Source organism: Leucoraja erinacea, chromosome 5 (genome assembly GCF_028641065.1).
Source record: "Leucoraja erinacea ecotype New England chromosome 5, Leri_hhj_1, whole genome shotgun sequence".
NCBI lineage: Eukaryota > Metazoa > Chordata > Chondrichthyes > Rajiformes > Rajidae > Leucoraja > Leucoraja erinaceus.
The window spans coordinates 91,289,085-91,315,209 of NC_073381.1; the positions used below are offsets into that span (position 1 = coordinate 91,289,085).

The 26,125-nt window shown below is 49.9% G+C and overlaps 1 protein-coding gene across 1 annotated transcript in view; it reads right to left on the bottom strand.

Annotated features, from left to right (window-relative positions):
* LOC129697556 (xanthine dehydrogenase/oxidase-like) overlaps nt 1-26,125 on the bottom strand; it is a 77,502-nt gene that overhangs the window by 23,452 nt on the left and 27,925 nt on the right. Inside the window, exons 15-26 of the mRNA XM_055636224.1 lie at nt 24,631-24,815; nt 21,541-21,712; nt 18,448-18,537; nt 16,731-16,900; nt 15,068-15,194; nt 13,082-13,201; nt 9,913-10,009; nt 8,673-8,797; nt 4,908-5,041; nt 2,995-3,082; nt 2,131-2,217; nt 727-918 (exon numbers count right to left, since the gene is read on the bottom strand). Coding sequence (XP_055492199.1) covers nt 727-918; nt 2,131-2,217; nt 2,995-3,082; nt 4,908-5,041; nt 8,673-8,797; nt 9,913-10,009; nt 13,082-13,201; nt 15,068-15,194; nt 16,731-16,900; nt 18,448-18,537; nt 21,541-21,712; nt 24,631-24,815 — 1,587 coding nt within the window. The remainder of the gene's footprint in view (nt 1-726; nt 919-2,130; nt 2,218-2,994; nt 3,083-4,907; nt 5,042-8,672; nt 8,798-9,912; nt 10,010-13,081; nt 13,202-15,067; nt 15,195-16,730; nt 16,901-18,447; nt 18,538-21,540; nt 21,713-24,630; nt 24,816-26,125) is intronic.

The following is a 26,125-nucleotide window of genomic DNA, read 5'->3' on the forward strand; positions in this document are numbered from 1 at the left end:
TTACTCCAGCATACTGTGTCTATCTTTGGTATAAAACATCATCTGCAGTTCTTTGATGTTACATTATGAATGGACCGGAGCTGTTTTTGGAGGGTGGGACCTCAGGCAAGGTCCTGCTTCCTGCTCATCCCAGAACGTCGAACTGCCCCTTGAGTCTGAAGCAAGATCACCACCCCAAACCCATTACCCATTGAGGGGGGATCTTATAGAAACGTACAAAATTCTTAAGGGGTTGGACAGGCTCGATGCAGGAAGATTGTTCCCGATGTTGGGGAAGTCCAGAACAAGGGGTCACAGTTTAAGGATAAGGGGGAAGTCTTTTTGGACCGAGATGAAAAAAGAAAATTTCACACAGAGAGTGGCAAATCTCTGGAAATCTCTGCCACAGAAGGTAGTTGAGGCCAGTTCATTGGGTATATTTAAGAGGGATTTAGATGTGGCCCTTGTGGCTAAAGGGATCAGGGGGTATGGAGAGAAGGCAGGTACGGGATACTGAGTTGGATGATCAGCCATGATCATATTGAATGGCGGTGCTGGCTCGAAGGGCCGAATGGCCTACTCCTGCACCTATTTTCTATGTTTCTATATCCTCCAAAGATGCTGCTTGATCATTGAATTACTCCAGCACTGCGTCTTGCTCAAGGCTCCAGCATCTGCCCCAACCTCCCTTTCTCCATCCAGCACCCTCCACCCACCCATTCCCCCCCCCCCCTCGCTCTCTGGTACCTGGTCTGCGGGCAGTCCGCTCTTCCGGATCACGGCGTCCATCCATGTCTCAGCGATCAGCATTCCCTGAGGGCCCCCGAATCCCCGGAAGGCCGTGTTGGAAGGCAGGTTGGTCTTGCAGACGTGGCCAACTCCCCGGATGTTGGGGATCTTGTAAGCGTTGCCCATGTGGAACAGTGCCCGCTCCATTATCTGGCGCCAGAAGGAGAGAGAGAGAGAGGGGGGGGCGCAGAGAGATAAAGAGAGAGGAATAGAGAGAGATAGAGAGAGAGAGAGGGAGAGAGAGGGCAGTGGAAAGTGTTACTTCGGAGTCCTTTCAGTAACCCCACTGTCAAGAAAACCTCAGCATGTGACACGTGACAGAAACATAGAAAATAGGTGCAGGAGTAGGCCATTCGGCCCTTCGAGCCTGCACCGCCATTCGATATGATCATGGCTGATCATCCAACTCAGTATCCCATCCTTGCCTTCTCTCCATACCCCCTGATCCCTTTAGCCACAAGGGCCACATTTAACTCCCTCTTAAATATAGCCAATGAACTGGCCTCAACTACCTTCTGTGGCAGAGAATTCCAGAGATTCATCATTCTCTGTGTGAAAAATGATTTTCTCATCTCGGTCCTAAAAGATTTCCCTCTTATCTTTAAACTGTGACCTCTTGTTCTGGACTTCCCCAACATCGGGAACAATCTTCCTGCATCTAGCCTGTCCAACCCCTTAAGAAGGAATCAGGGCGCCCCGGTGGCGCAGCGGTGGAGTTGCTGCCTCACAGCTCCAGAGACCCAGGTTCAATCCCGACTACGGGTGCTGTCTGTACACAGTTGGTATGTTCTCCCTGTGACCGCGTGGGCTTTCTCCAGCGGCTCCGGTTTCCTCCCACACTCCAAAGATTCCAAACGTTTGTAGGTTAATTGGCCCCTGTAAAATTGTAAATTCTGCCTAGTGCGCTCTCTCCACCCATTCTCTCTCTCTCTCTCTCTCTCTCTCTCTCTCTCTGCAACTTAAAACCTGTAGATCAGTGTCACTCGTGTTATGAGTCATACTTTGTAGCTACACCCACTGGTTTAACAGAAAGCTTCCCTGCCTTGTTCTCACACTTATAGAGTAACGTGCTAGTATGACGTCACCTATGCTGTAATGTTAATAAAGTCTTTGGACCTTGGTTACTCCAACAGCCAAATCGCAACAAAACCTGCCTGTTCACTAACTTTCCCTAGATCTGTTGAAAGGTCGTCATGTTGAACCATTAGCCCAGTTTCTTTCATCGCAGAGGCTGCCTGACTTGCTGGGTGCTTCCTCCATTCCTTTGCTTTTGTTTGTTGTTCTCTGCGGAAAGGGCTCTAGTCACGATTATAAAACAGGGCACTTCACCGTTGTAAGGTGGTGAATCCTAGTCTCACTTACAGAAGATGACAGGTCCAGGCTATTTCCTGCATTGCAGTAAAGTGTCTGGTCCACAGCCACGATTTTCCCACTCTTCTGGAACCCCACCTGTGTGTGTGAAAGCAGGGAAAGAGTCAATGAACAATTCCGTCTACACTTCACGCTGCCTCGGGAAAGCAGCCGACACAATCAAAGACTTGTCCCACCCCCGGTCATTCCTTCTTCTCCCCGCTCCCGTCCGGCAGAAGGTACAGAAGCTTGAAAGCGCGCACCACCAGACTCAGGAACAGCTTCTTCCCCTCTGTTATCAGGTTTCTGAACGGCCCTTCCATACGCTAGGGTATTGTCCGATTCACTCACGGGTGTCAGAGTTTATGGGGAGAAGGCAGAAGAATGGGAAAGATAGATCAGCCGTGATTGAATGGCAGAGTAGACTTGATGGGCCGAATGGCCTAATTCTGCTCCTATAACTTATGAACCTTTATTCTATTGCGGACATTGGACTTTGTCTGTGGAACTGATGCGCTACAATGATGAGAACTATATTCTACACTCTGTATCCTCTACCTGTTGTACTTGAGTTTGACTTGATCGTATTTATGTGTAGTATATCTGATGTGATTGGATAGCAGATTTTTGATTAGTACGGGTGTAAGGGGTTATGGGGAGAAGGCAGGAGAATGGGTTGAGAAGAAGAGAGAGGTCAGCCGTGATTGAATGGTGGAGTAGACTCGATGGGCCGAATGGCCTAATTCTGCTCCGATGACATGAACTATTGAGCACCCAAAACAAAGCTTTTCACTGTAACTCGATACACGTGACAATAATAAACCTAAAAAGCTAAATGTAATTCCCTGCAAGTGGCCGTCGCTGTTGAGACCGTACCTTGTAACGTCCCAGGAAAGGATTCCTTCCCCCGGTCACCAACATGTCCACATCACGACTGAGTACACATCGCACGGGACACTTGGTCCTGTCGGACAGGGAAGGGTGAGGAGATGGGACGGAGCAGGAAGAGAGAGAAGCATTGAGGTTCACCTTCATATGTCATCAGACCAACATTAAGCCACTTGGCCCACGGTATCCCGTGACACCTTTACTGATCATCAACTTGTCACACTCAATGACGGCCTCCACAGACCAATGTGGCAATGAATTGTACAGATTCACCCCCCTCTGGCTAACAAAACTCTTCCTCATCTCCTTTCTAAAGGTGCGTCCTTTCATTCTGATGCTGTGCCCTCTGGTCCTTGACTCTCCCACCAGTGGAAACATCCTCTCCACATTCACTCTACCCATGAAACCTTCCCCATTCTCACTGTGATGCTCACACCTCCTGGGACTAGTTTATGAGGAGATACATAATGCTGGGGTAACTGGCAGCATCTCTGGAGAAAAAGAGTAGGTGGCGTATTGGGTCGAGACCCATCTACAGACTGAAGGAGTTTGAAGAAGGTTCTCGACCCAAAATGTTACCTATTCCTTCTCTGCAGAGATGCTGCCTGTCCTGCTGAGCATTTTGTGTCTATCTTCAGTGAAGTTCCTTACTACACATTCTGAGCTGAGCAGGTTTGGGATGAGCAGACTTGGTGGTCACCTAATTCTTTCAGTTCCCTTCCCCCACTGTGCCCAGAAGGTGGAGAGACGGGCCATTCGGCCCAATGGTCCCTGCTAGCATTTATGCCTCACACCAGCCATGTCCCACCAAATTCAAAGTGTCACGTTGTTCTTTCCGCCTTCCCGTGAGATTCCAGCTGCCCTTATACTCAGCACTTTTTGGTAATTATTCCCAGTTGTGCTGAAGTCCTTCAGGCTATGATCTTTCAAACAGAGGCAGTAGAACTGCTGCCTTTCTGCGCCAAAGACCCTGCCAGGTTCCACCCCGACCTCGGGCGCTGCTTGTGTGTGGAGTTTGCACGTTCTCCCTGTGACCATGTGGGTTTCCTCCGGGTGCTCCGGTTTCATCCCACGCCCCAAAGACGTGCGGGTTTGTAGATCAATCGGCCCTCTGTAAAATTGCCCCCACGTGTGGTAGAATATAGTGGTGTGTGTAGGGATGTGAGGTTGAGGTCATCAGGAGCTGTTAGCCAGCATGCACTCAATGGGCCAAAGGACCGGCTTCCATAGAAACATAGAAAATAGGTGCAGGAGTAGGCCATTCGGCCCTTCGAGCCTGCACCGCCATTCAATATGATCATGGCTGATCATCCAACTCAGTGTCCTGTACCTGCCTTCTCTCCATACCCCCTGATCCCCTTTGCCACAAGGGCCACATCTAATTCCCTGTTAAATATAGCCAATGAACTGGCCTTAACTACCTTCTGTGGCAGAGAATTCCACAGATTCACCACTCTCAAGTGTAAAAATAGTTTTCTCATCTCGACGCTAAAAGATTTCCCCCTTATCCTTAAACTGTGACCCCTTGTTCTGGATTTCCCCAGCATCAGGAATAATCTTCCTACATCTAGCCAGTCCAACCCCTTAAGAATTTTGTAAGTTTCTATAAGATCCCCCCTCAATCTTCCAAATTCTAGCGAGTACAAGCCGAGTCTATCCAGTCTTTCTTCATATGAAAGTCCTGATGTCCCAGGAATCAGTCTGGTGAACCTTCTCTGTACTCCCTCTATGGCAAGAATGTCTTTCCTCAGATGAGGAGACCAAAACTGTACGCAATACTCCAGGTGTGGTCTCACCAAGACCCTGTACAACTGCAGTAGAACCTTCTGCTCTTATGCTCAAATCCTTTTGCCTGCTGTACAAAGCTTATGACTTTCTACCATTTCCATGTTGACACCTACTTGTGGGCAGCGACTGCCACCACCGTCGCCAGCATCGTGCTACGTGACTCCTTCCCACCAAAGCCCCCACCGAGACGCTTCACCCGACACACAATCCTGTTGGCAGGGACCCCCAGTGCCTTGGCAACAAGAATCTGCGGGAACACAGCAAGAGGTCAAAACACACACACACCCAAGCAACTGCAGGCAATGGAATCCCGCATTGAACACAAAGTGCCGCAGTAACTCAGCGGGACGGGCGGCATCTCTGGAGAACAGGGATAGGTGACGTTACGGGTCGAGACCCTTCTTCAGGCTGAGAGTAAGGGGAGAGGGAGACACAAAGATATGGAAGGGTGAGGTGTGAAAACGAGAGAAAAAAGGGGTGAAGCTGAAGGAAAATGTAGAAGAGATCATTGTTAGCCAAGGGAAGGTGACAAGGAAGCACATAGAGGTAAAATCTAATCAGGAGGACAGTTAGATTGGTCGGAGAACTCGAATGGGTAGGGATGGAGCGGGAGGGAAGGCAAGGGTTACTTGAAGTTAGAGAGTCAATATTCATACCGCTAGGTTGTACACTGTCCAAACAAAATATGTGCTGTTCCTCCAAATTGCACTGGGCCTCACTCTGACAGTGTGCCTCGTTTTCACCCTCCCCTGGATAACTGATATATTCTACATTTTCCTTGATCCTCATCCCCTTTGATGTCTTATTTTCATGCCTTGCCCTTCCATATCTCCGTGTCTCCCTGACTCTTAGTCTGAAGAAGGGGCTCGACCCGAATCATCACCCATTGGTTCTATCTGGAGATGCTGCCTGTCCCGCTGAGTTACTCCAGCATTTGTATCTACCTTCGGTTTAAACTAGCATCTGCAGTTCTTTCCTACGCATGTGATAGGTGGATACAGGTGGGAGGGAGGGGGGGTGGGTGAATGGCAGAAGGGTGGGCATAGGTCAATGATGAAAAGAAGACAGAAGGGAGGCAAAGGGAGACAAAAGGTGTCAGATAAGGAGAGAAGAGGAATGTAAAGGCAGAGGGAGGGATATAGTTGGAAGGGACAGGGAAGAGGAGGTGGGGGTAACCAGAACTTAACAACATGCTACATCCCAACCTGGTTAGTCTATCTCCATCTCATGTCCTTCCATTGCATAGGATGGCTCGGCAGCACAGCAGGTAGAGCCGCTGCCTCACAGCACCAGAGACCAGGTTGCGATCCTGACCTCGGGTGCCATCTGTGTGCGTGGAGTTTGCACGTTCTTCCTGTGACCGGGTGCTCCGGTTTCATAGAAACATAGAAAATAGGTGCAGGAGGCCATTCGGCCCTTCAAGCAGGCACCGCCATTCATTGTGATCATGGCTGATCGTCCCCTATCAATAACCCGTGCCTGCCTTCTCCCCATATCCCTCGACTCCACTAGCCCCTAGAGCTCTATCTAACTCTCTCTTAAATCCATCCAGTGACTTGGCCTCCACTGCCCTCTGTGGCAGGGAATTCCATAAATTCACAACTCTCTGGGTGAAAAAGTTTTTTCTCACCTCAGTCTTAAATGACCTCCCCTTTATTCTAAGACTGTGGGTCCTGGGTTCTGGACTCGCCCAACGTTGGGAACATTTTTCCTGCATCTATCCTCCCACATCCCAAAGGTGTGCGGGTTTGTAGGTTAATTGACCCTCTGTAAATTTCACAAATAAGGCCTTCGATCCTGAATCTGTGTTTTCACAAACATTGCTGCCACTTCCATCAAACTGCACACATGTACCCACAACAATATAACCTCTGTGTTGTTTAGTTTAGTCTAGTTTAGAGATACAGCTCAAAAACAGGCCTTTCAGCCCAGCCAGCGATCCCCGCACACTAGCACACTGGGGACAATTTATAATTTTTACCAAAGCCAATTAACCTACAAACCCGCATGTCTTTGGGATGTGGGAGGAAACCGGAGCATAGAAACATAGAAAATAGGTGCAGGAGTAGGCCATTCGGCCCTTCGAGCCTGCACCGCCATTCAATATGATCATGGCTGATCATCCAACTCAGTATCCTGTACCTGCCTTCTCTCCATACCCCCTGATCCCTTTAGCCACAAGGGCCACATCTAACTCCCTCTTAAATATAGCCAATGAACTGGCCTCAACTACTAACTGTGGCAGAGAATTCCAGAGATTCACCACTCTCTCTGTGAAAAATGTTTTCCTCATCTCGGTCCTAAAAGATTTCCCCCTTATCCTTAAACTGTGACCCCCTTGTTCTGGACTTCCCCAACATCGGGAATAATCTTCCTGCATCTAGCCTGTCCAACCCCTTAAGAATTTTGTAAGTTTCTATAAACCCCCCCTCAATCTTCTAAATTCTAGCGAATACAAGCCGAGTCTGTCCAGTCTTTCTTCATATGAAAGTCCTGCCATCCCAGGAATCAGTCTGGTGAACCTTCTCTGTACTTCCTCTATGGCAAGAATGTCTTTCCTCAGATTTGGAGACCAAAACTGTACGCACCAATTCGAGCACCCGGAGAAAACCCATGTGGTCACACTAGGAACAATTTGCAATATACCAAGCCAAATAACCAATAAGTCTGTATGACTTTGGAATGTGGGAGGAAACCGGAGGTCCCGGAGAAAACCCACACAGGTCATGGGAAGATGTGGGAAGGCTGTCAGTAAGTTGGAAAGGATGCAGTGGAGATTCTCCAGGATTTTATCTGGGCTTGCGGGCTTGAATTGTAGGGAGAGGTTGGATAGGCTGGGACTTTGTACTTTGGAGCGCAGGAAGCTGAGGGGTGAGCGTATTGAGGTGTACAAGATCAGGGGGGGCACAGATAAAGTGAACGCTCACAGTCTTTTCCCCAGGGTAGAGGATTCTAAAACTAGAGGACATAGACTGCAGGTTAGAGGAGGGAGTTTTAAGAGGGACCTCAGGGGCATCTTTTTCACTCAGAAATTAATCTGTGGAACGAGCTGCCAGAGGAAACTGTAGAAGCGGATAGAATTACGACTTTTTAAAAGACCTTTGGGCACTTATATGGAAAAGGAAGGGTTTAGAGGGCTATGGGCCAAATGCATTCAAATGGGACGCCCAGTATGCCCACATGGTTGACATGGACAAGGTGGGCCGAAGGGCCTGTTTCCATGCTCGATGACTCTACGGAGGGCAGGACTGAACCAGGGTCCCCGGAGCTGTGAGGCAGCAGATCTACCCACTGACTCATGAGAAGAGCAGCACGGTGGTGCAGCGGTAGAGTTGCTGCCTCACAGCACCAGAGACCCGAGTTCCACCCTGACCAAGGGTGGTTATTGCCTCATCATGTATCTGTCCACTGTAAATGGCTCGATTGTGATCATGCATTGTCTTTCCGCTGAGTGGTTAGAACGCAACAAAAGCTTCTCGCTGTATCTCGGCACACGTGACATAAACTAAACTGAACAGCCTGTACAGAGTTTGCACGTTCTCCCAGTGACCTGCTGGTGTTTTCTCCAGTTTCCTCCCACACTGCAAAGACATACAGGTTTGGCAGCAAATGGGCTCCGGTAAAATCGTAAATTGTCCCCATGTGTGTAGGATAGTGCTAGTGCATGGGGATCCCTGGTCGGCACGGACTCGGTGGGCCGAAGGGCCTGTTTCCGCGCTGTATCTCTAAACAGAACAAAAAACTAAAACTCTGCCAGCAGCGACCAGGAGCTGAATTCAGATGGCTGAAATGTTCATTTGTGCCACCAGAGACTTGGGACAGTGTAGACTCACCGGTGATACTTGCCTCGGAGCTGTCTCCGGTTGAGGAAGACCTACCTGTGTCTGTGATGGGGACTGTGTTGATGAGAAGATCTCCATCTCCCCGTCTTCGCCTGTGGGCACTGCCAATGTACAATGGGTCTCCATGTAGAAGTGCTCCTGGCCTCCAACGTGCATTTCCCCTGCAGAACATTTGGAGCATCGTCAGCAGTTCTGGGCCCCGTATCTGAGGAAGGACCTGCTGGCGCTGGAGAGGGTCCAGCGGAGGTTGACCGGAATGACCCCAGGGATGAGTGGGTTAACGTATGATGAGCGATTGAAGGCACTGGGCCTGTACTCGCTGGAGTTTCTGAGGCTGACGGAAGATCCTCATTGAAACTTACCGAATAGCGAAAGGCGTGGATAGAGTGGAGAGTCTAGGACTAGAGGTCACAGCGTCAGAATTAAAGGACGTTCCTTTAGGAAGGAGATGAGGAGGAATATCTTTAATCAGAGGGTGGTGAATCTGGGGAATTTTTTGGTAGTCACGGTGGCGCAGCGGTAGAGTTGCTGCCTTACAACGCTTGCAGTGCCGGAGACCCGGGTTCAATCCTGACAACGGATGCTGTCTGCACAGAGTTTGTACCTTTTCCCCGTGACTTGTGAATCTGTGGAATTCATTGCCATAGAAGGCTGTGGAGGCCGCCAGTGGATATATTTAAGGCAGGGATAGATAGATTCTTGATTAGTACGGGTGTCAGGGGTTATGGGGAGAAGGCGGGTAAATGGAGTTAGGAGGGAGAGATCGATCAGCCATGATTGAATGGCGGAGTGGACTTGATGGGCTGAATGCCCTATCAATTATGACCTTATGGAACACCATGGACATGAGCTTGATGCTGCCTCTGTTGGGAAGGGGGGGGCGTGGTGGTAACTCTGCAAGTGCAGCTGCACAGTGCACAATACAGGCAAAGGGAGCACTGAAACCTACAGTGTAGATCACGGCTGTACAGCACACATTGGCTGGGGGGCTTGCGTGATAATAAACTAATGAGGATAGACTCACCTACAAGTAGAAACATGCAGAACCACTCCATTACACCCCAGTCATTAATCACCCCCGTATCCATTATTCCCCATTTATACCACATGAACCACTCAACAATATTACTACCCACTGTTATTTTCTGCATTTAAACCCTCTGTAACACACAATAATACTCCAGAGGCCATGCTCTCAGTCCCAGCACTCTACAGACTTAGCGACTAGTTTTCACATGAACTCAGTCCAGATTTAAAACTCGTGCCAACAACAGACCCTCAATGATGTTGTCGGCTTGTTCAAATCCGCCTTTGATGTTTCCACTCTCAAGCTTGAGGGGCGGAATGTGGTACGAACTGTGGCTGATGGCCTCCTGTTTGGGAAGAAACCTCTGGTCAGTGGTTGGAAGCAACACAGGAGTTATGAAGTGGGACATTTCACTGACCCAGCCCACTCTGGGGAATACAGGTTTGTAGCACCAGCGGGTCACTTGGACAATGCATGAGGGGCCTGCCCCACTTGGGCGTCATTTGCGCGTCACGCAGATTTTGTACATCCCACAATCCTGGCGCAGCGCGCGCGACCGCGCGTCACTGCCTACGTCACCACGAACAATGCGTGCATAATGCGCACGTAATGCACACCTTGCGCGTGTAGTGCACACCATGCACACATAATGCACACCATGCGCACATAATGCACACCATGCGCACATCATGTGAACGTCACGACCCGTGCGTCATGTGTCGTGAAGCGTAAATGATGTTGCGTAAATGACGCGCAAATGGCGCCCAAGTGGGACAGGCCCTTTAATATCACTATTGGTTTAATATTGTCACGTGTACATTGTTGCAACATTTAAGAAACATTTAGAACGGTACATGGATAGGACAGGTTTAGATGTTGCACAAACACAGGCAGGTGGGACCAGTGCAGATGGGACATGTTGGTCGGTGTGGGCAGTTGAGCCGAAGGGCATGTTTCCACACTGTATAATTCTATATAACTCTAGATGTACCAAGTAACAGTGAAAAACTTTGTTCAAGCATGTTATTCTGGCAAATTGTACACACACACACACACACACACAAATACAACAGGTTGTGCAAATGAGAAAATAAGCAGACAGCGATAATATTGGCCAATTCAGTATGAGACAAAATGGAGGATTTCTGCATTTACAAAACCTGCTTGGCATCTCTCTACAAAACCATGAGGTTCATGGCTCCAGAATGTCTGGGTCTTGGGGGTGATGTCAAAATGTCCCCTCAATTGTTAATATGTATGAGGGTTTTGCAGAAAGAGCTGAGCCTTGCTGTAAATGCATGAACGGGATTGGTTGGGGAAAGGTTTGTTGACTATGTTGCATGGTCTTTGCACAATTTTCTTGTGATTGGTCAAAGCAAGGGGCCTTGCCCGAATTGTTGATGTTACCTGGATAAATGTTTCTTTACTTAGGGGAACTGTCTTCCATTAGGAACTTTATGTAGAAACAATGTAATGGGGTATTTTGTGATTGGGTTAGGGAACTGTCAATCACATGTATTGTATGATCTTTATTTATCATTGGTTTGGAGGGGTTATCCCTGCCCACCCACATGTATTTTGCGCCACGGGTCGGATACTGTATATAAGAAGGGACACCACATGAGTCTGTGTCGATATTCTGGGATAACACTTGGGGCCAAAGATCCTATAGCAAGCAGGATAGATCACTCAACGAAAAAGACGTAGTACGGTCATGGGCAGATTCATGGGTAATTTAAGGCCCCATTTCCGTAACCGGCTTCCGTCTCCGTACCAAAGATCCCATAGGATAATAGTGCGGAGACGGAAGCCGGTTACGGAAATATCCTCGTAAAAATAAAAGTTATTTGGGAAAAATCTTCTCCTCATTTTCAGAATTATAATTTATTAACAGAAACTGTTCCCCCACAATGCTGATTACACTGCGGGTCGGGTTGGGTCGGGTCGGGTGGGGTTACTGAAATGGATGAAAAATCGGCCCACGTTCAGCTCGGTTGCGTACTACATTTCAGTCCATTGCATTTAGAAGGAGTGGTCTATCTTTGCTTGGGACCGTGCTAACTTGCTGGAGGTGTCTATTCGCACGAGGCTGAAGGGCTTGGACGAGTAGAGATAAGGATCGGACCCGCGGTGTTGGTTAGGTATCGTATAGGAAGTGTGTTCGTGTTTGAGAACAAAGAAGTTGAGTTGATCCAGTGCTTGACTCAGTGTTTTACTGAACCAGACTAACGGGGTGAGATTAGAATCAGAATTACAGCAGCACAATATAGTGTTACAGCTACAGAGAAAGTGCAGGTTAAATAAAAGTGCAGGGGTCCCATTGAGGTAGAATGGAAGATCTGGAATTCATACGAGAGGTCCATTCAAGAGTCTGACAACAGCAGGGAAGAAGCTGTTCTTGAATCTGGTGGAAGGTGCTTTCAAGCTTTAGCATCTGCCCAACAGGAGAGGGAATAATGAGCGGGGTGTGAATGGTCTTTGGTGATGTCGGCTGCTTTCCCGAGGCAGTGTGAAGTACAGGTGGAGTCAATGATGGGAAGGATGATTTGTGTGGACTAGACTCTGTGCGATTTCTTATCTCGGGTATAGCAGTTGCCAAATGAAGCTGTGATACATCAGGTCAGGATGCTTCCTGTAGAAATTAGCTGTAGATGAGAGGTATTGATAATGGAAATATTCCCAAATCTACCTATTGAAACATAATACGGACATGCACGGGAATGATGCCACCCACTTGCGTGTCCTCTACAACATACTACAATTTAGTTACTATGCAACAAATAGCTGGAATAAACTTCCTGAAGATTTAAGACTTGCCCCAACTTTGACCACTTTTAAAACAAGATTGAAAACTTTGATGTTCACTTTAGCTTTCAGCTAAATCTTAACTACATTGCACTTTTAACTTTTGCACTTTTCTATAATGCATTTTTAACTTTGCTTTTATTTTCTTTTAATTCTTCTATTTTATTTCATTTTATTATTTCATTTTATTGTATGACATGTTTTTATGTGAAGCACTTTGAGTCTGCCTCGTGTATGAAATGTGCTATATAAATAAAGTTGCCTTGCCTTGCCATACTCATGTCTTGTGCATTCACATCCAACATTGTTGACACAGATGACAATGGGCTCAGCACCGATGCTGGAGGCTCACAGTAATCACAGGCCTCCAGTCTGAAAAACATCCCTCCACCACCCTCTGCTTCCTTCCATAAAATTAATTCTGTCTCCAGTCTAGTTCTCCCTGATCCCAGACCTCTAACCTCCCAGAGCAGCCCACCATGTGGAACCTTATCAATTCCCTTGCTCGTCTCTGTATCTGATGTTAAATAGTGATTTGAGAAGCAAACGCCAGTCATCCTGTAGATGACATAAGACACACACACACACACACATTACAAAGTGGCGCAGGTACCTGTATGGTGATGATGGGCTCCAGCTTTGTGTAGGTGACCTTGACGGCCTTTGCTGCTCTCTGGGCATGAGCTTCTGTATCGGCAACGACTGCCCCAATGATGTGACCCACATACGTGACCTGTACAGACACAACATCCTGGTTACAGAGTGCACACACGGACACATACACACACACACGGATACACACACACACACACGGACACACACACACATGGACACATACACACGGACACACACACACACATACACACGCACACGCACACATGGGGACACACACACACGGGCACACACACACGGACACACACACACACAGGCACACACACACACGGACACACACACACAGGGACACACACACACACACACACACACACACACACACACGGACACACACACACACACACACACACACACACGGACACACACACACACACACACACACACGGGATACACACACACACACACACGGGACACACACACACACACACACACACACACACACACACACACACACGGACACACACACACACGGACACACACACACGGACACACACACACACACACACACACACACACGGGGACACACACACACGGACACACACACACACATACACACACACACACACGGACACACACACATACACACACACACACATGTGCATACATACACACACACACGCACACACACATACACACACACACACACACACGGACACACACACACGCACACACACACACGGACACACACACACACACACACACACACACACACACACACACACACACACACACACACACACACACACACACACACACAGACATGGACACACATACACATATCCACACACACACACGACACGGACACACACACACACACACACAGGGTGGGGGGAGACACAGTGGGACAGAGGGGTGGGGGAGGAGAGGGTGGACACAGATATCCACATATCCACACACACACACATACACGAACGGGAGACACACACACATAGGGGAGAGTGCGGGGGGGGGGGAGAGGGTGGGTGGGTGAGGGGGAGGGTGGGGGGGGGGGAGAGGGGGGGGAGGGGGGGGGGGAGGGGGGGGGAGGAGGGAGAGGGGGTGGGAGGGAAGTGGAGGGGGTGGGGAGAGGGAGGGGGAGAGGGTGGGGGAGGGGGAGGGAGATGGGTGGGGGAGGAGAGGGTAGAGGGTGGGGGGAGAGGGTGGGGGAGAGGGTGAGGGAGAGGGTGAGGGTGAGGGTGAGGGGGAGGGTGAGGGGGAGGGTGAGGGGGGGAGGGTTAGGGTTAGGGGAAGGGTGAGGGTGAGGGAGAGGGTGAGGGTGAGGGTGAGGTGGAGGGTCAGGGTGAGGGGCAGGGTGCGGGTGAGGGGCAGGGGTGGGGAGAGGGTGAGGGGGAGGGGGGGGGAGGGAGGGTGGGGGAGAGGGTGAGGGGGAGAGAGTGAGGGGGTGAGTGAGAGGGAGGGTGAGGGGGAGAGTGATGAGAGGGGGGGTGACGGGGAGATGAGATGGGGGAGGGGTGAGGGGGATAGTGGGGGGGGGGGGGGGTAGATGGTGGGGTCGGATGATGTGGGGGTAGTGTGGGGAGATGATGGGATAGAGGTGGATGACCCTCAGTGCTTCAATGAGCAGGGATCTTTTTGATTTTTTATTTCAAAATATATTTTATTTGAGGAATAAATATATCCAATACATGATCCTTACAAGACTCCGTCCAACATTCTCGGAGGCTATACATACATCCAATACTGTTTACACAAATTACACAAAGTTATCTCCCACAGTTGCCTCCCATGTGGCCCACTGGCGTGGAATCCCTTCCCTTATTGTTTTTTTTGAGGAGCGTCTCCACCACACCCTGCCACCCAAGGCGGGGAGATGATGGGACAGAAGTGGATGACCCTCAGTGCTTCAGTGGGCACCCAGCGTGTGATATTCAAGGGAGGTCCCGTGCTACAGGAATGGAGCTTGTCTCCGACACGGGTGAACACTCACCACACCATCAGCAAACACCGTCTCGTCCATTGCGATGTGTCCCGTCACGTTGCTTCCTGGGATGTCCTTGGCGGTGAGGAAGCAGGTGACTCCAGCCATCTGCAGAGCTTGACTGCTGTCAATGGAACTGCAGAGTGGAGAGGTGGAGATGAGAACAAGAGACACACAGTGCTGAAGTAACAGTATGTTAATGCTTTGGTGCACCAGCAATAAGGAGGCCAATGTGCAAATAGGTTTAGAGTAAAGAATGGAGCTGTCTTGTTTCAATTCTGGATCAATGCTCCAATTGTCCTTTATTGTCTCATGTATCTAGATACAATGAAATCCTTTACTCTGCACACAGTTCAGTAGCAACATCCTAGACATGAACACAATCAGAATCAAGTGTCACGATTGTAGTGTAAGGTGTGTAGATTACACAAACAGGCTGGCACGGTGGTGCAGCAGTAGAGTTGCTGCCTCACAGCGACAGAGACCCAGGTTCCATTCCGACTACGGGTGCTGTCTGTGCGGAGTTTGTACGTTCTCCCTATGACCGCATGGGATTTGCCCGGGCACTCCGGTTTCCTCCCACACTCCAAAGACGTACAGGCTTGCAGGTTAATTGCTTTCTACAAATCGTGAAGTGTCCCTCAGGTGTAGAATAGTGCTAGTGTACGGGGCGATCGCTGGTTGGCACGGTCTCGATGGGCCGAAGGACCTATTTCCATGCTGTATCTCTAAAGTCTAAAGTGTTACCACGTTTCTGGTGCCATATTGTAGCTCAAGTTTCGTTGATAAAAGGAACGTTTATCTTTTACAGCTTTGATGAGACTAAATCTGGTCTATCACAAGGAAGGGTACGTGTGTTAGAGGGCGTGGGAAACGTTCACCCGACATGCCTGGGATGCTCGGCACAGGGGGGTTTGTCATTTGGCGTGGGATTGAAGAGATTGAGCCTTACCTCTCTGGTCTGGAATTTAGGAAACTGAGATGTGGTCTCAATGAAACGTAGAGGGCTTGTCAGAGATGATGTCCCCTACGAGGCTTGTCAGAGATGATGTCCCCTGGCAGAGGTATGTAGAACCACGGACCAAGTGCTGGAGTAACCCAGTGGGTCAGGCAGCATCTCTGGAGAACATGGATAGGTGACGTTTCAGGTCGAGACCTTTCTGGTAGGCAGATGGGTCTGGAAGAGACCCCAGAAGGATCGTGACCTGAAACGTCACCTATCCATGTTCTCCACAGATGCTGCCTGACCCGCTGGGTTACTCCAGCACTTTGAGTCCTTTTGTCTTTTATCCAGCATCTGCAGTTCCTTGTTCCTGCACTCACCATCTTGTAACAAGGGCCATTTGGGAGAGACATGGGAAAAGACGTCTCACATCGGGAACGGGGAAGGGGAGATTTCTGGGAAGCAATGGCAGGATTGTTGGAGGTAGACGATCAGCTGTGAATAATGCAGAAGGCAAACAGGGGCCCAATGGCCAATTCCTGCCTCCATATCTGTGGGTCCTGATGTTTAATGCTGCATGGTATAGTTCTGTATGTCTGAACCTGCTATATAACCACAGTTGTCAAATCCCATGCTGATTGAAGCGTGTGATGTACGTGTAACACGCGTGCTCTGTGGCATGTTGTCCATCGCCTGTGTGACTAGCACAGGAGCAGAAGCAGGAGTTACCTGATCTGGGCGTGAGCTTCCGTGCTGGTCACCAGAGCCAGGTACAGCTCCCTCTCCAGGCGTGGCAGGTCATCGCAGTAAATAGCCTCCCCCGTGGCTTGCTGGAAGCTGGACAAATGCGGCAGAGGCTGGCCAACCATGTCCGAGGAGAGCTGGTCAGGAGGCGCTCCCTGTGGAATAACATCGAGAGCCCAGCTGGGAGATGGGACGGGCAGGATGCAGGGAAGCTGATGCCAAGGACCGAATGGCCTACTCCTGCACCTATTGTCTATTGTCTATTGTCAACCTGGCCCAGGCCTTCTACCGCTGCACCATCGAGAGCATCCTTACTAACTGTATCACAGTATGGTATGGCAACTGCTCTGTCTCCGACCGGAAGGCACTGCAGAGGGTGGCGAAAACTGCCCAACGCATCACCGGTTCCTCGCTCCCCTCCATTGAGTCTGTCCAAAGCAAGCGTTGTCTGCGAAGGGCGCTCAGCATTGCCAAGGACTGCTCTCACCCCAACCATGGACTGTTTACCCTCCTACCATCCGGGAGGCGCTACAGGTCTCTCCGTTGCTGGACCAGCAGGTCCAGGAACAGCTTCTTCCCTGCGGCTGTCACTCTACTCAACAATGTACCTCGGTGACTGCCAATCACCCCCCCCCCCCCCCGGACACTCCTCCCACAGGAAAAACACTATGTCTGTATACATGTAAATAGATTTATTTATTGAAATCATATTCTATGTCGCTCTTCCAGGGAGATGCTAACTGCATTTCGTTGTCTCTGTACTGTACACTGACAATGACAAATAAAGTTGAATCTGAATGGTCTCTCCCACCGGCCAGTGGATCCTCACAACATGGCAGCTCAGTCGGAGACCGACAGCCAATGCTAGACCTTTGAGAAAACCAACTTGGTCCAACCCCAGCTATTTTCCAATGCCCATGAAAATCCCTTTGGAGTTCAAATCCAAGTGCCTTTTGAAAATGCCCATGCTGTGTGTTTCCTGCATCCATTCTCTGAGGTTCTGGGATCTCAACTTTCCTCCACCTAAGGTTAATTCACCCCATTTCCCCCAAACCTGGAGGCTGTTCCCATCTATCCCGATCAACCTATCAAGCCCTCACTCACGCAACATCTCTATTATTTGTCACTTTGACCAACTCCGCTCCAAGGAGTGGAATTCCATCTTCACATATAAGATTGCTAAGGGTTTGGACACGCTGGAGGCAGGAAACATGGTCCCGATGTTGGGGGAGCAGAACCAGGGGCCACAGTTTAAGAATAAGGGGTAAGCCATTTAGAACAGAGTCGAGGAAACACAGAGAGTTGTGAGTGTGTGGAATTCTCTGCCTCAGAGGGCGGTGGAGGCAGGTTCTCGGGATGCTTTCAAGAGAGAGCTGGATAGGGCTCTTAAAGATAGCGGTGTCAGGGGATATGGGGAGAAGGCAGGAACGGGGTAATGATTGTAGATGATCAGCCATGAATGGCATTGAATGGCAATGCTGGCTCGAAGGGCCGAATGGCCTACTCCTGCTCCTATTGTCTGTCTATTGTCTACCTTGCCCAGGTCTTGGTGCCCAGCATCAGTTGGTTGACCAAGGGTGAAGGGTGTCCTTCAAGCAGAGAGTGGCCAGACTGGGCCAGAGTTCAGGAAGGTGGGACAACCTCAGGGATGCAAGGTGGGCATCTGGGAATGGTTGAACATTGAACCGTGGGATCCACTAACCTGGAACAGTTGCACAGACGAGGGGGGGTCCTTGTGGAATAACTCGGTGGCACTGACGTATTCCGGTAAGACGGGTTCAACTTGAAAAGCCTAGGGATAGAGAGAGGGATTAGTGTGGGGCAGAGAATCTCAATCAGTGAATATAATGTACAAACTTCACACACACCAGCGGGGCAGCAAGCAATGCTCAGAGTGCGAGGCCTGTCAGATGCTCTGACTTTAGCTCCGTCTTGAGATACAGCGTGGATTCAGGCCCTTCGGCCCATCGAGACCACACCGACCAACGATCTCCGCGCATTAACGCTACCCTACGCACACTAGGGACAATTTGTACACTTATACCAAGCTAATTAACCTACAAACCTGCGTGTCTTTGGAGTGTGAGAGGAAGCCGAAGATCTCGGAGAAAATCCACGCAGGTCACGGGAAGAACGTACAAACTCCGTACAGACAGCACCCGCATTCGGGATCGAACCCGGATCTCAGGCTCTGCAAGCGCTGTAAGGAAGCAACTCTACCGCTGTGCCACCGTGCCACCCCTTGTTAAGGGACGACACTGGCGGCAGGTAGTGCAGCTGCCTCACAGCTCCAGAGACCCGGGTTACATCCTGACCTCTGGCGCTGTCCGTGCGGAGATTCCACCTTCTCCCGATGACTGTATGGATTTCCTCCGGGTGCTCCGATTTCCTCCGACGCCACAAAGGCTGGGCAGGTCAATATGTTGCTGCAAATGACCCTTGTGGAGGTGGAGCTGGAGGCAGACAGGGAGTGGGGGGGATGAATGGACATGTCGACCAGGGGAGGTTGCAGGGAAATAGAGAAGGGAATGGGAATGCTCTGAGAGTCAGCAGAGACCTGAGAGGCTGAATGGCCTTCTGTGGTATTGGGAAATATGATAATATGTCACCATGGATCTACCTTCAATAAACTTGAGCAGAACTGAATGGCAGGACAATTGACGGGAACAGCCTCATATCTGTACAACTGGACTGGGGAGAGAGAGAGACGGGAGAGAGAACAGGTTTGTTTTCGGTGTCAGAGGAGCTGGAGGCTGGGCGGAATAATTCTCCTGGGTACCACCCAGCTCTCCCACACTTTCTGGACAAGAGCAAGCTCACCAGCTTTCACTGCTCAGCCTCCAACCCTTTTCCTTTCCTGAGTTCCTCTCCACATCATAAATTCACAACTCACCCAGATAGTTGTGAATTTATGGAATTCCCTGCCACAGAGGGCAGTAGAGGCCAAGTCACTGGATGGATTTCAGAGAGAGTTAGATAGAGCTCTAGGGGCTCGTGGAGTCAAGGGATATGGGGAGAAGGCAGGCATGGGTTATTGATAGGGGACGATCAGCCATGATCACAATGAATGGCGGTGCTGGCTCGAAGGGCCGAATGGCCTTCTCCTGCACCTATTTTCTATGTTTCTATGATTCTATGTCACCCATGTACATGTTTATATCTGATGTGAGTCTAACACACCCGACCTTTCACTGGGGCAGTGAGCCCTCTGGTATCAACTCAGAAACATTATGTTGTCCCTTCCCCAGAGCAAGGCCGGCAGGGTGGTGCAACGGTAGAGTTGCTGCCTCACAGCGCCAGAGTCCCGGGTTCCAACCTGACTACGGTTGCTGTCTGTACGGAGTTTGTACGTTCTCCCCGTGACCTGTGTGGGTTTTCTCCGGGTGCTCCGGTTTCCTCCCACACTCCAAAGACGTACAGGTTCGTGGGTTAATAGGCTTCGGTAAAATTGTAAATCGTCCCTAGTGTGTGTAGGATAGAGTTAGTGCACGGGGATCGCTGGTCGGCACAGACTCGGTGGGTCGAAGGGCAGTTTCGGCGCTGTATCTCTAAACTAAACCAAGCAATTTGCTGGACATCACAGCAAACAGACCCACGTTCATGAACCCGTCAGTAAACAGTGAGTGAATGACAAACAAGCGCTGACTATTGACAGTATTTTGTGTTTCACGTCGATCTCTGACCCCTAGTGTAAACGGTTCAGAGCAAAGACCTGTAAGTGAGTAGGGCAATGCTCATTCACAGAAACCACCCTCTACTACCCTCTCCACACTGCCCTCTGTTGGAGAACCCACCCTGGGACTATCTGGTGTAGCTGCTGCAGTTTTATTGATGGGTTCAATGCCCTTCATGAACATGTTTCATAAAGTGTGTGGGAAGGAACTGCAGATGCTGGTTTACACCGAAGATAGACACAAAATGCTGGAGTAACACAACGGGCCAGGCAGCATCTCTGGAGAGGTTTCGCGTCAAGTCAAGTCAAGTCAAGTTTATTTGTCACATACACATACGAGATGTGCAGTGAAATGAAAGTGGCAATGCTCGCGGAACAACAAAACAACCAAACAAATTATAAACACAATCATAACACATATTATTTTACATAGCGTCGAGACCCTTCTACAGGCTGAAGAAACGTTTCGATCCAAAACGTCACCCGTTCCATTTCTCCAGAGATGCTGCCCGTCCCGCTGAATTACTTCAGCAGTTTGTGTTTATTTTTGACAAAGACTGTTGAGAAAATAAGCATTGCTCTTCGAAGAGGCAGTTTGCATCTGTCAATCCTGCCCTTCCTCCAATTGGTGAGTTAGTATAGAGGTACAACACAGAAACAGGCCCTTCGGCCCACCATTGATCACCCGTTCACAGTAGTTCCATGTTATCCCACTTTCTCATCAACTGCCTACACACAAGGGGGCAATTTACAGAGGGCCAGTTACCTTACAAACCCGCACGTCTTTGGGATGTGGGTGGAAACCGGAGCACCCGGAGGAAACCCACACAGTCCCAGGGACAACGTGCAAACTCCGCACACAGACAGCACCCGAGGTCAAGATCAAACCCGTGTCTCTGGCTCTGTGAGGCAGCAGCTCTACTCGCTGCGCCACTGTGCCGCCCCTAAGATGCTGAACACTTGGAGCACTTTCTGAGCTCAATGGTCGACCATCACCAGTGAGCAGATTCACGGTTCACTCTGATGGAGATGCCACGCACGGCTTGTGACCCCCCCCAGAGGGGGGACTGTGACCGTTGAGATGGGCCACGTGTCGGGGTCGGATGTGCCACGGGTACGTACCTCCTGGAAGTCTTGTCCCAGTTTCTGGAGGACGCTGAGGTAGAACTTGAAGAAGAAGCTGAGGCTGAGGGTCCGTCGGAACTGCACCATCCCACCGGGAGCAGAGGGAGAGAGTGCGAGCTCGGACACGAGCAGTGAGCAGCCGTCATGGAGAAGCTCGGCGTTCCACTGTCTAAACGGGAAGAGAGAAGGTTAGAGAATGGCCGTCATTATGGATCTCCACCCTTGACAACTGAACCATCCTACTGTATATGAACCATATTAGTCTGCATTTACCATATCTATCACCACACATATTATGCATGCTACACATTCCATATGCAGTCCGGTCCATAGCTTCATCCCTACCCCGGATTATTAATACAGCGTTTCACTATCTCACGGCCAGACTTTATGCTGGCCATGGAGGCAATAGCATGTAATGTTTCCTCCGCTTGTGCTACAAAAAAGACTTCTGTGTATGGGTCTCATCACACAACACCTACCACAACTAGAGAGCAGTGTTGAGCTTCTATGTAGCAATGTTACAAAATTTTGAGATTTAAAAAATCAAGTCTGTAATTTATCCCATCAGATAAAGCATAAAAATAAGTTTAATTTGACACCTAATTCACTTTCATATCTCAAGTATTTAAAAAGTTATGGCCATTTTCATACTCGGAAATTAGCATCTTGCTCCCTATTGATTTTCTATGGACATAACAAAAAAGCTGTGATCGTGTGCAGTCAAAAGCCCATAACCTTCTTAAAAATTAAGAGAACTGAATGAAATTTTCAGTTATCGTAGATTGAACCATTCTGAAACAAATACAAAATAATCTTACTTGGATGACCTGAAATTAAAGCATATAATTAGTTAGTTACCCAAGTGTAGCTAATTTCAAACCTCAATTACTAGATCTAAACATCTATCCATTTCTTAATAAATGATTAACATTTTTAAATAGCCTAAGTGTCCAAATAATATTCATAAATAATTCACAATAAAACATGATTTTAAAATCTAATTTACATTAATTTACAGGCCAAATGGAAGGAATTTAGTGTTTAATTGCTGTAAATTAAAGTCAATTTAAATCAGCTTTCTAGTGGGTTCCTGTGAACGCGTTGGTTTAGAACGTTCACATTGCGGTAGATTTGTGCCCTCAAATGCCCAGAAAAATACTGCGGGATACAATGGGGCCAAAATGAGCTACTCGCAACATTAAACTTTGTATAAAGGGATCTTAAGAAGCCGTTTTTAATGTAAAAATAAACAGCCTACCTTCTGTTGTCTGCTCTATGCGACCCTGACTGCTGCCGGTGGTCGCGGATTTAGAGATTGATTTTTAAACTACTATAACTATTATACAAGGCCTTTAAAACTAATAATAGCTTTTGCGACGGGGTCTTCCAGCGATTTTTCGTTAATAATTAACTAGGCTGAACATCTTCGATTTGAACAGCCTAGAGAAAATCGCGTTTTAAACCCGCCGCCCTCTAAACGGCGCCAAAATCGCGCACACCCGCAGCGACAGATTTTCAGAGATGCTTCAGGTAGGCTTTGCAACATACCTATTCTATGCATCTCATTGGAGACCCACAAACTATCTTTGATCGGACATTACTGGCTTTCTCATGCACTAAAGGTTATTCCCTTAAGGGCCTGTCCCACCTGCATGCGACCTGCAAGCGGCAAGATCGACCAAACCGGGGGCTGCGCGGGGGTTGCACGGAGGTCGAGTGATCACTGTACAGGGCCGGTCCCACCAGCATGCGACTGCATGCAGCGAGCGCGACCAAACCGGGGCCGCGCAGGGGTCAAGTGAGTGACATGAAGTTCGAGCGAAGTCGCGGGAAGTTCGCACGTGATGTACAGCGTCAAGACACTGCATACGGCGTCGAGACGCTGCGCATGCCCGTCAAGGCAGCTGCGGGCCGGCAGGCCGTTGCCGCTCGGAATTATTGAACACTGTCAGTTTTTCGGAGCCCTGCGCGATGTCGGGACCAGCTCCGCACAACTCCATACAGCTCCGGCGATCGAAGTGGGACCGGCCCCGCGAGGCCGTACGGCTCAAGCGACCACGTTAGGTCGCGCTTGCCGCATGCAGGCGCACGCTCGTGGGACAGGCCCTTTACCATCTATCTATACAAAGTTAATCGGTCGATTGTAATCATGTATTGTCATTCCACTGACTGGTTAACACGTAACAAAAGCTTTTCACTGTACCTCGTGACAATAAACAAAACTGAAACTGTTTAGTTTAGTTTAACGATACAGTGCAGAAACAGGCCCTTCGGCCCACCGAGTCCGTGCCGACCAGCGATCCCCGCACACTAACACTATACTACACACACTAGGGACAATTTACAATTGTACCAAGCTAATGAACCTACAAATGTTATTCACATTATTCCCTTTATCATGTATCTGTACACTATATGGCTCGATTGTAATCATGTATTGTCTGGTTAGCACATAACACAATCTTTTCACTGTACCTCGGTACACGTGGCAAGTCAGCTTGTCTCTTATGTGTCCCGTAGCTCTGCTCTCGCTCCCCCTCCCCCCAGACGTAACAAGGACAGAGTTACCCTTGTCCTCACCCTTCACCCCATCACGCTCTGCATCCAACACATCATCGCCCCACACTTCCACCACCTCCAATGTGATCCCATCACTAATCACGTCGCCCCATCACCACCCCTTTCCACCTTGTTCCACAAACTAGAGGAGCAGCAACTCCTACTCCACTTGGGTAGCTGACAACCCAGCCGGCTGTGTGAACGTTGCACTCTCCAATGGGAGGGACTTTCATTAGTTTGGTCAGTTGATTAGTACAGGTGTCAGGGGTTATGGGGAGAAGGAAGGGAAATGGGGTTAGGAGGGAGAGATAGATCGGCCATGATTGAATGGTGGAGTAGACCTGATGGGCCGAGTGGCCTAATACGCCTACTCCTATTCCTTATGACCAACAGACACCTCTCTCCCCCTCATTCTGTGTCAGCTCTTGTGTTCTTGTGTTTCCACAGCTCAGAAGACATCTCCTGGGCTGTTTCCTGCGGCGTTCTTTGGTGTAGTCGGAATGCCGGACTCCGGCTGAGGCCTACCTGCCCAGAAGCTGCCGACAGGTCCTCTCTGCTGACACGGTTGTGGGCCCCATGCCTCCGTAGCTCAGCCCCATCTCCTCCACCACACAGCTGCCCTCCCTGAAGGCAACTCGCATCCCACCGTTCACTATGGCAATGTCATCCTCCCGACGCTGGGCCTGTTTGTACGCTGAGCAGTACTCACCCTGAATGAGAGGGGGGGTGAGGGATAGAGGGAGAGGGGGGAGAGAGAGAGAGAGGAGGGAAGAGGGAGAGAGAGGGAGAGGGAGAGGGAGAGGGAGAGAGAGGTGAGAGGGAGAGGGGGAGAGGGAGAGAGGGAGAGAGAGGGAGAGGGAGAGAGAGAGAGAGAGAGAGAGAGAGAGAGAGAGAGAGAGAGAGAGAGAGAGAGAGAGAGAGAGAGAGAGAGAGGAGAGGAGAGAGAGAGAGAGAGAGAGAGAGAGAGAGAGAGGGAGAGAGAGAGAGAGAGAGAGAGAGAGGGAGAGGGAGAGGGAGGGAGAGGGAGAGAGAGAGAGAGGAGAGGAGGGAGAGGGGGAGGGAGAGGGAGAGGAGAGGGAGAGAGAGGGAGAGAGAGAGAGGAAGAGAGGAGAGAGAGGAGAGGAGAGAAGGAGAGAGAGAGGAGAGGGAGAGAGGGAGAGAGGGAGGAGAGAGGAGAGAGGGAGAGAGGAGAGGGAGAGGGAGAGGAGGGAGAGGGAGGGGAGAGATAGGAGAGAGATAGGGAGAGAGGGGAGAGGAGGAGGGGAGGGGAGAGGGAGAGAGGGGGAGAGGGGGAGGGATGAGAGAGGGAGAGAGGGAGGTAGAGGGAGAGAGAGATATGTGGAGAGGGGAGGAGGGAGAGGGAGAGGGAGAGAAGAGAGAGCGGGAGAAGAGAGAGGAGAGAGAGAGGGAGAGAGAGAGAGGGGAGATGGAGGGGAGAGAGAGGGGGAGAGGATGAGAGAGAGAAGAGGGAAGGAGGGAGAGAGAGGAGGAGGGAGTAGAGAGAGGGGAGAGAGGGGGAGACACAGAAAGTCTAGGGGGCGCTCGTAGCGGTGGAGAGAGAGGGAGAGAGGGGAGAAGAGATAAAAGTCCCTAGAGGAGAGGGAGAGTGATAAGGGGAGAGGGACGGAGGGGAGAAGGGGGAGAGGAGGGGAGAGGGGGAGAGGGAGAGAGGAGGAGAGAGAGAGAGGGGGAGAGAGAGGAGAGGGGGAGAGGGAGAGGGAGAGAGGGGAGAGAGAGAGAGGAGAGAGGGAGAGAGAGAGAGAGAGGGGGAGATTGGGGAGGAGATAAGAGAGAGAAGAGACTGAGAGGGATCTGCTGGTGTACACAAGAGACTGCGTATGCTGGTGTACAAAGAAAATACACAATGTGCTGGGGTAACTGTGGGTCAGGCAGCATCTCTGCAGACCCTGGATAGGTGACCTTTCAGCTCGGGACCCTTCTTCAGGCTAATTGTAAAAGACCACCTCTTTTCCAGCCTTCTCCTGCCTATTACAATCTGTCTGAAGAAGCCTAAACCTAA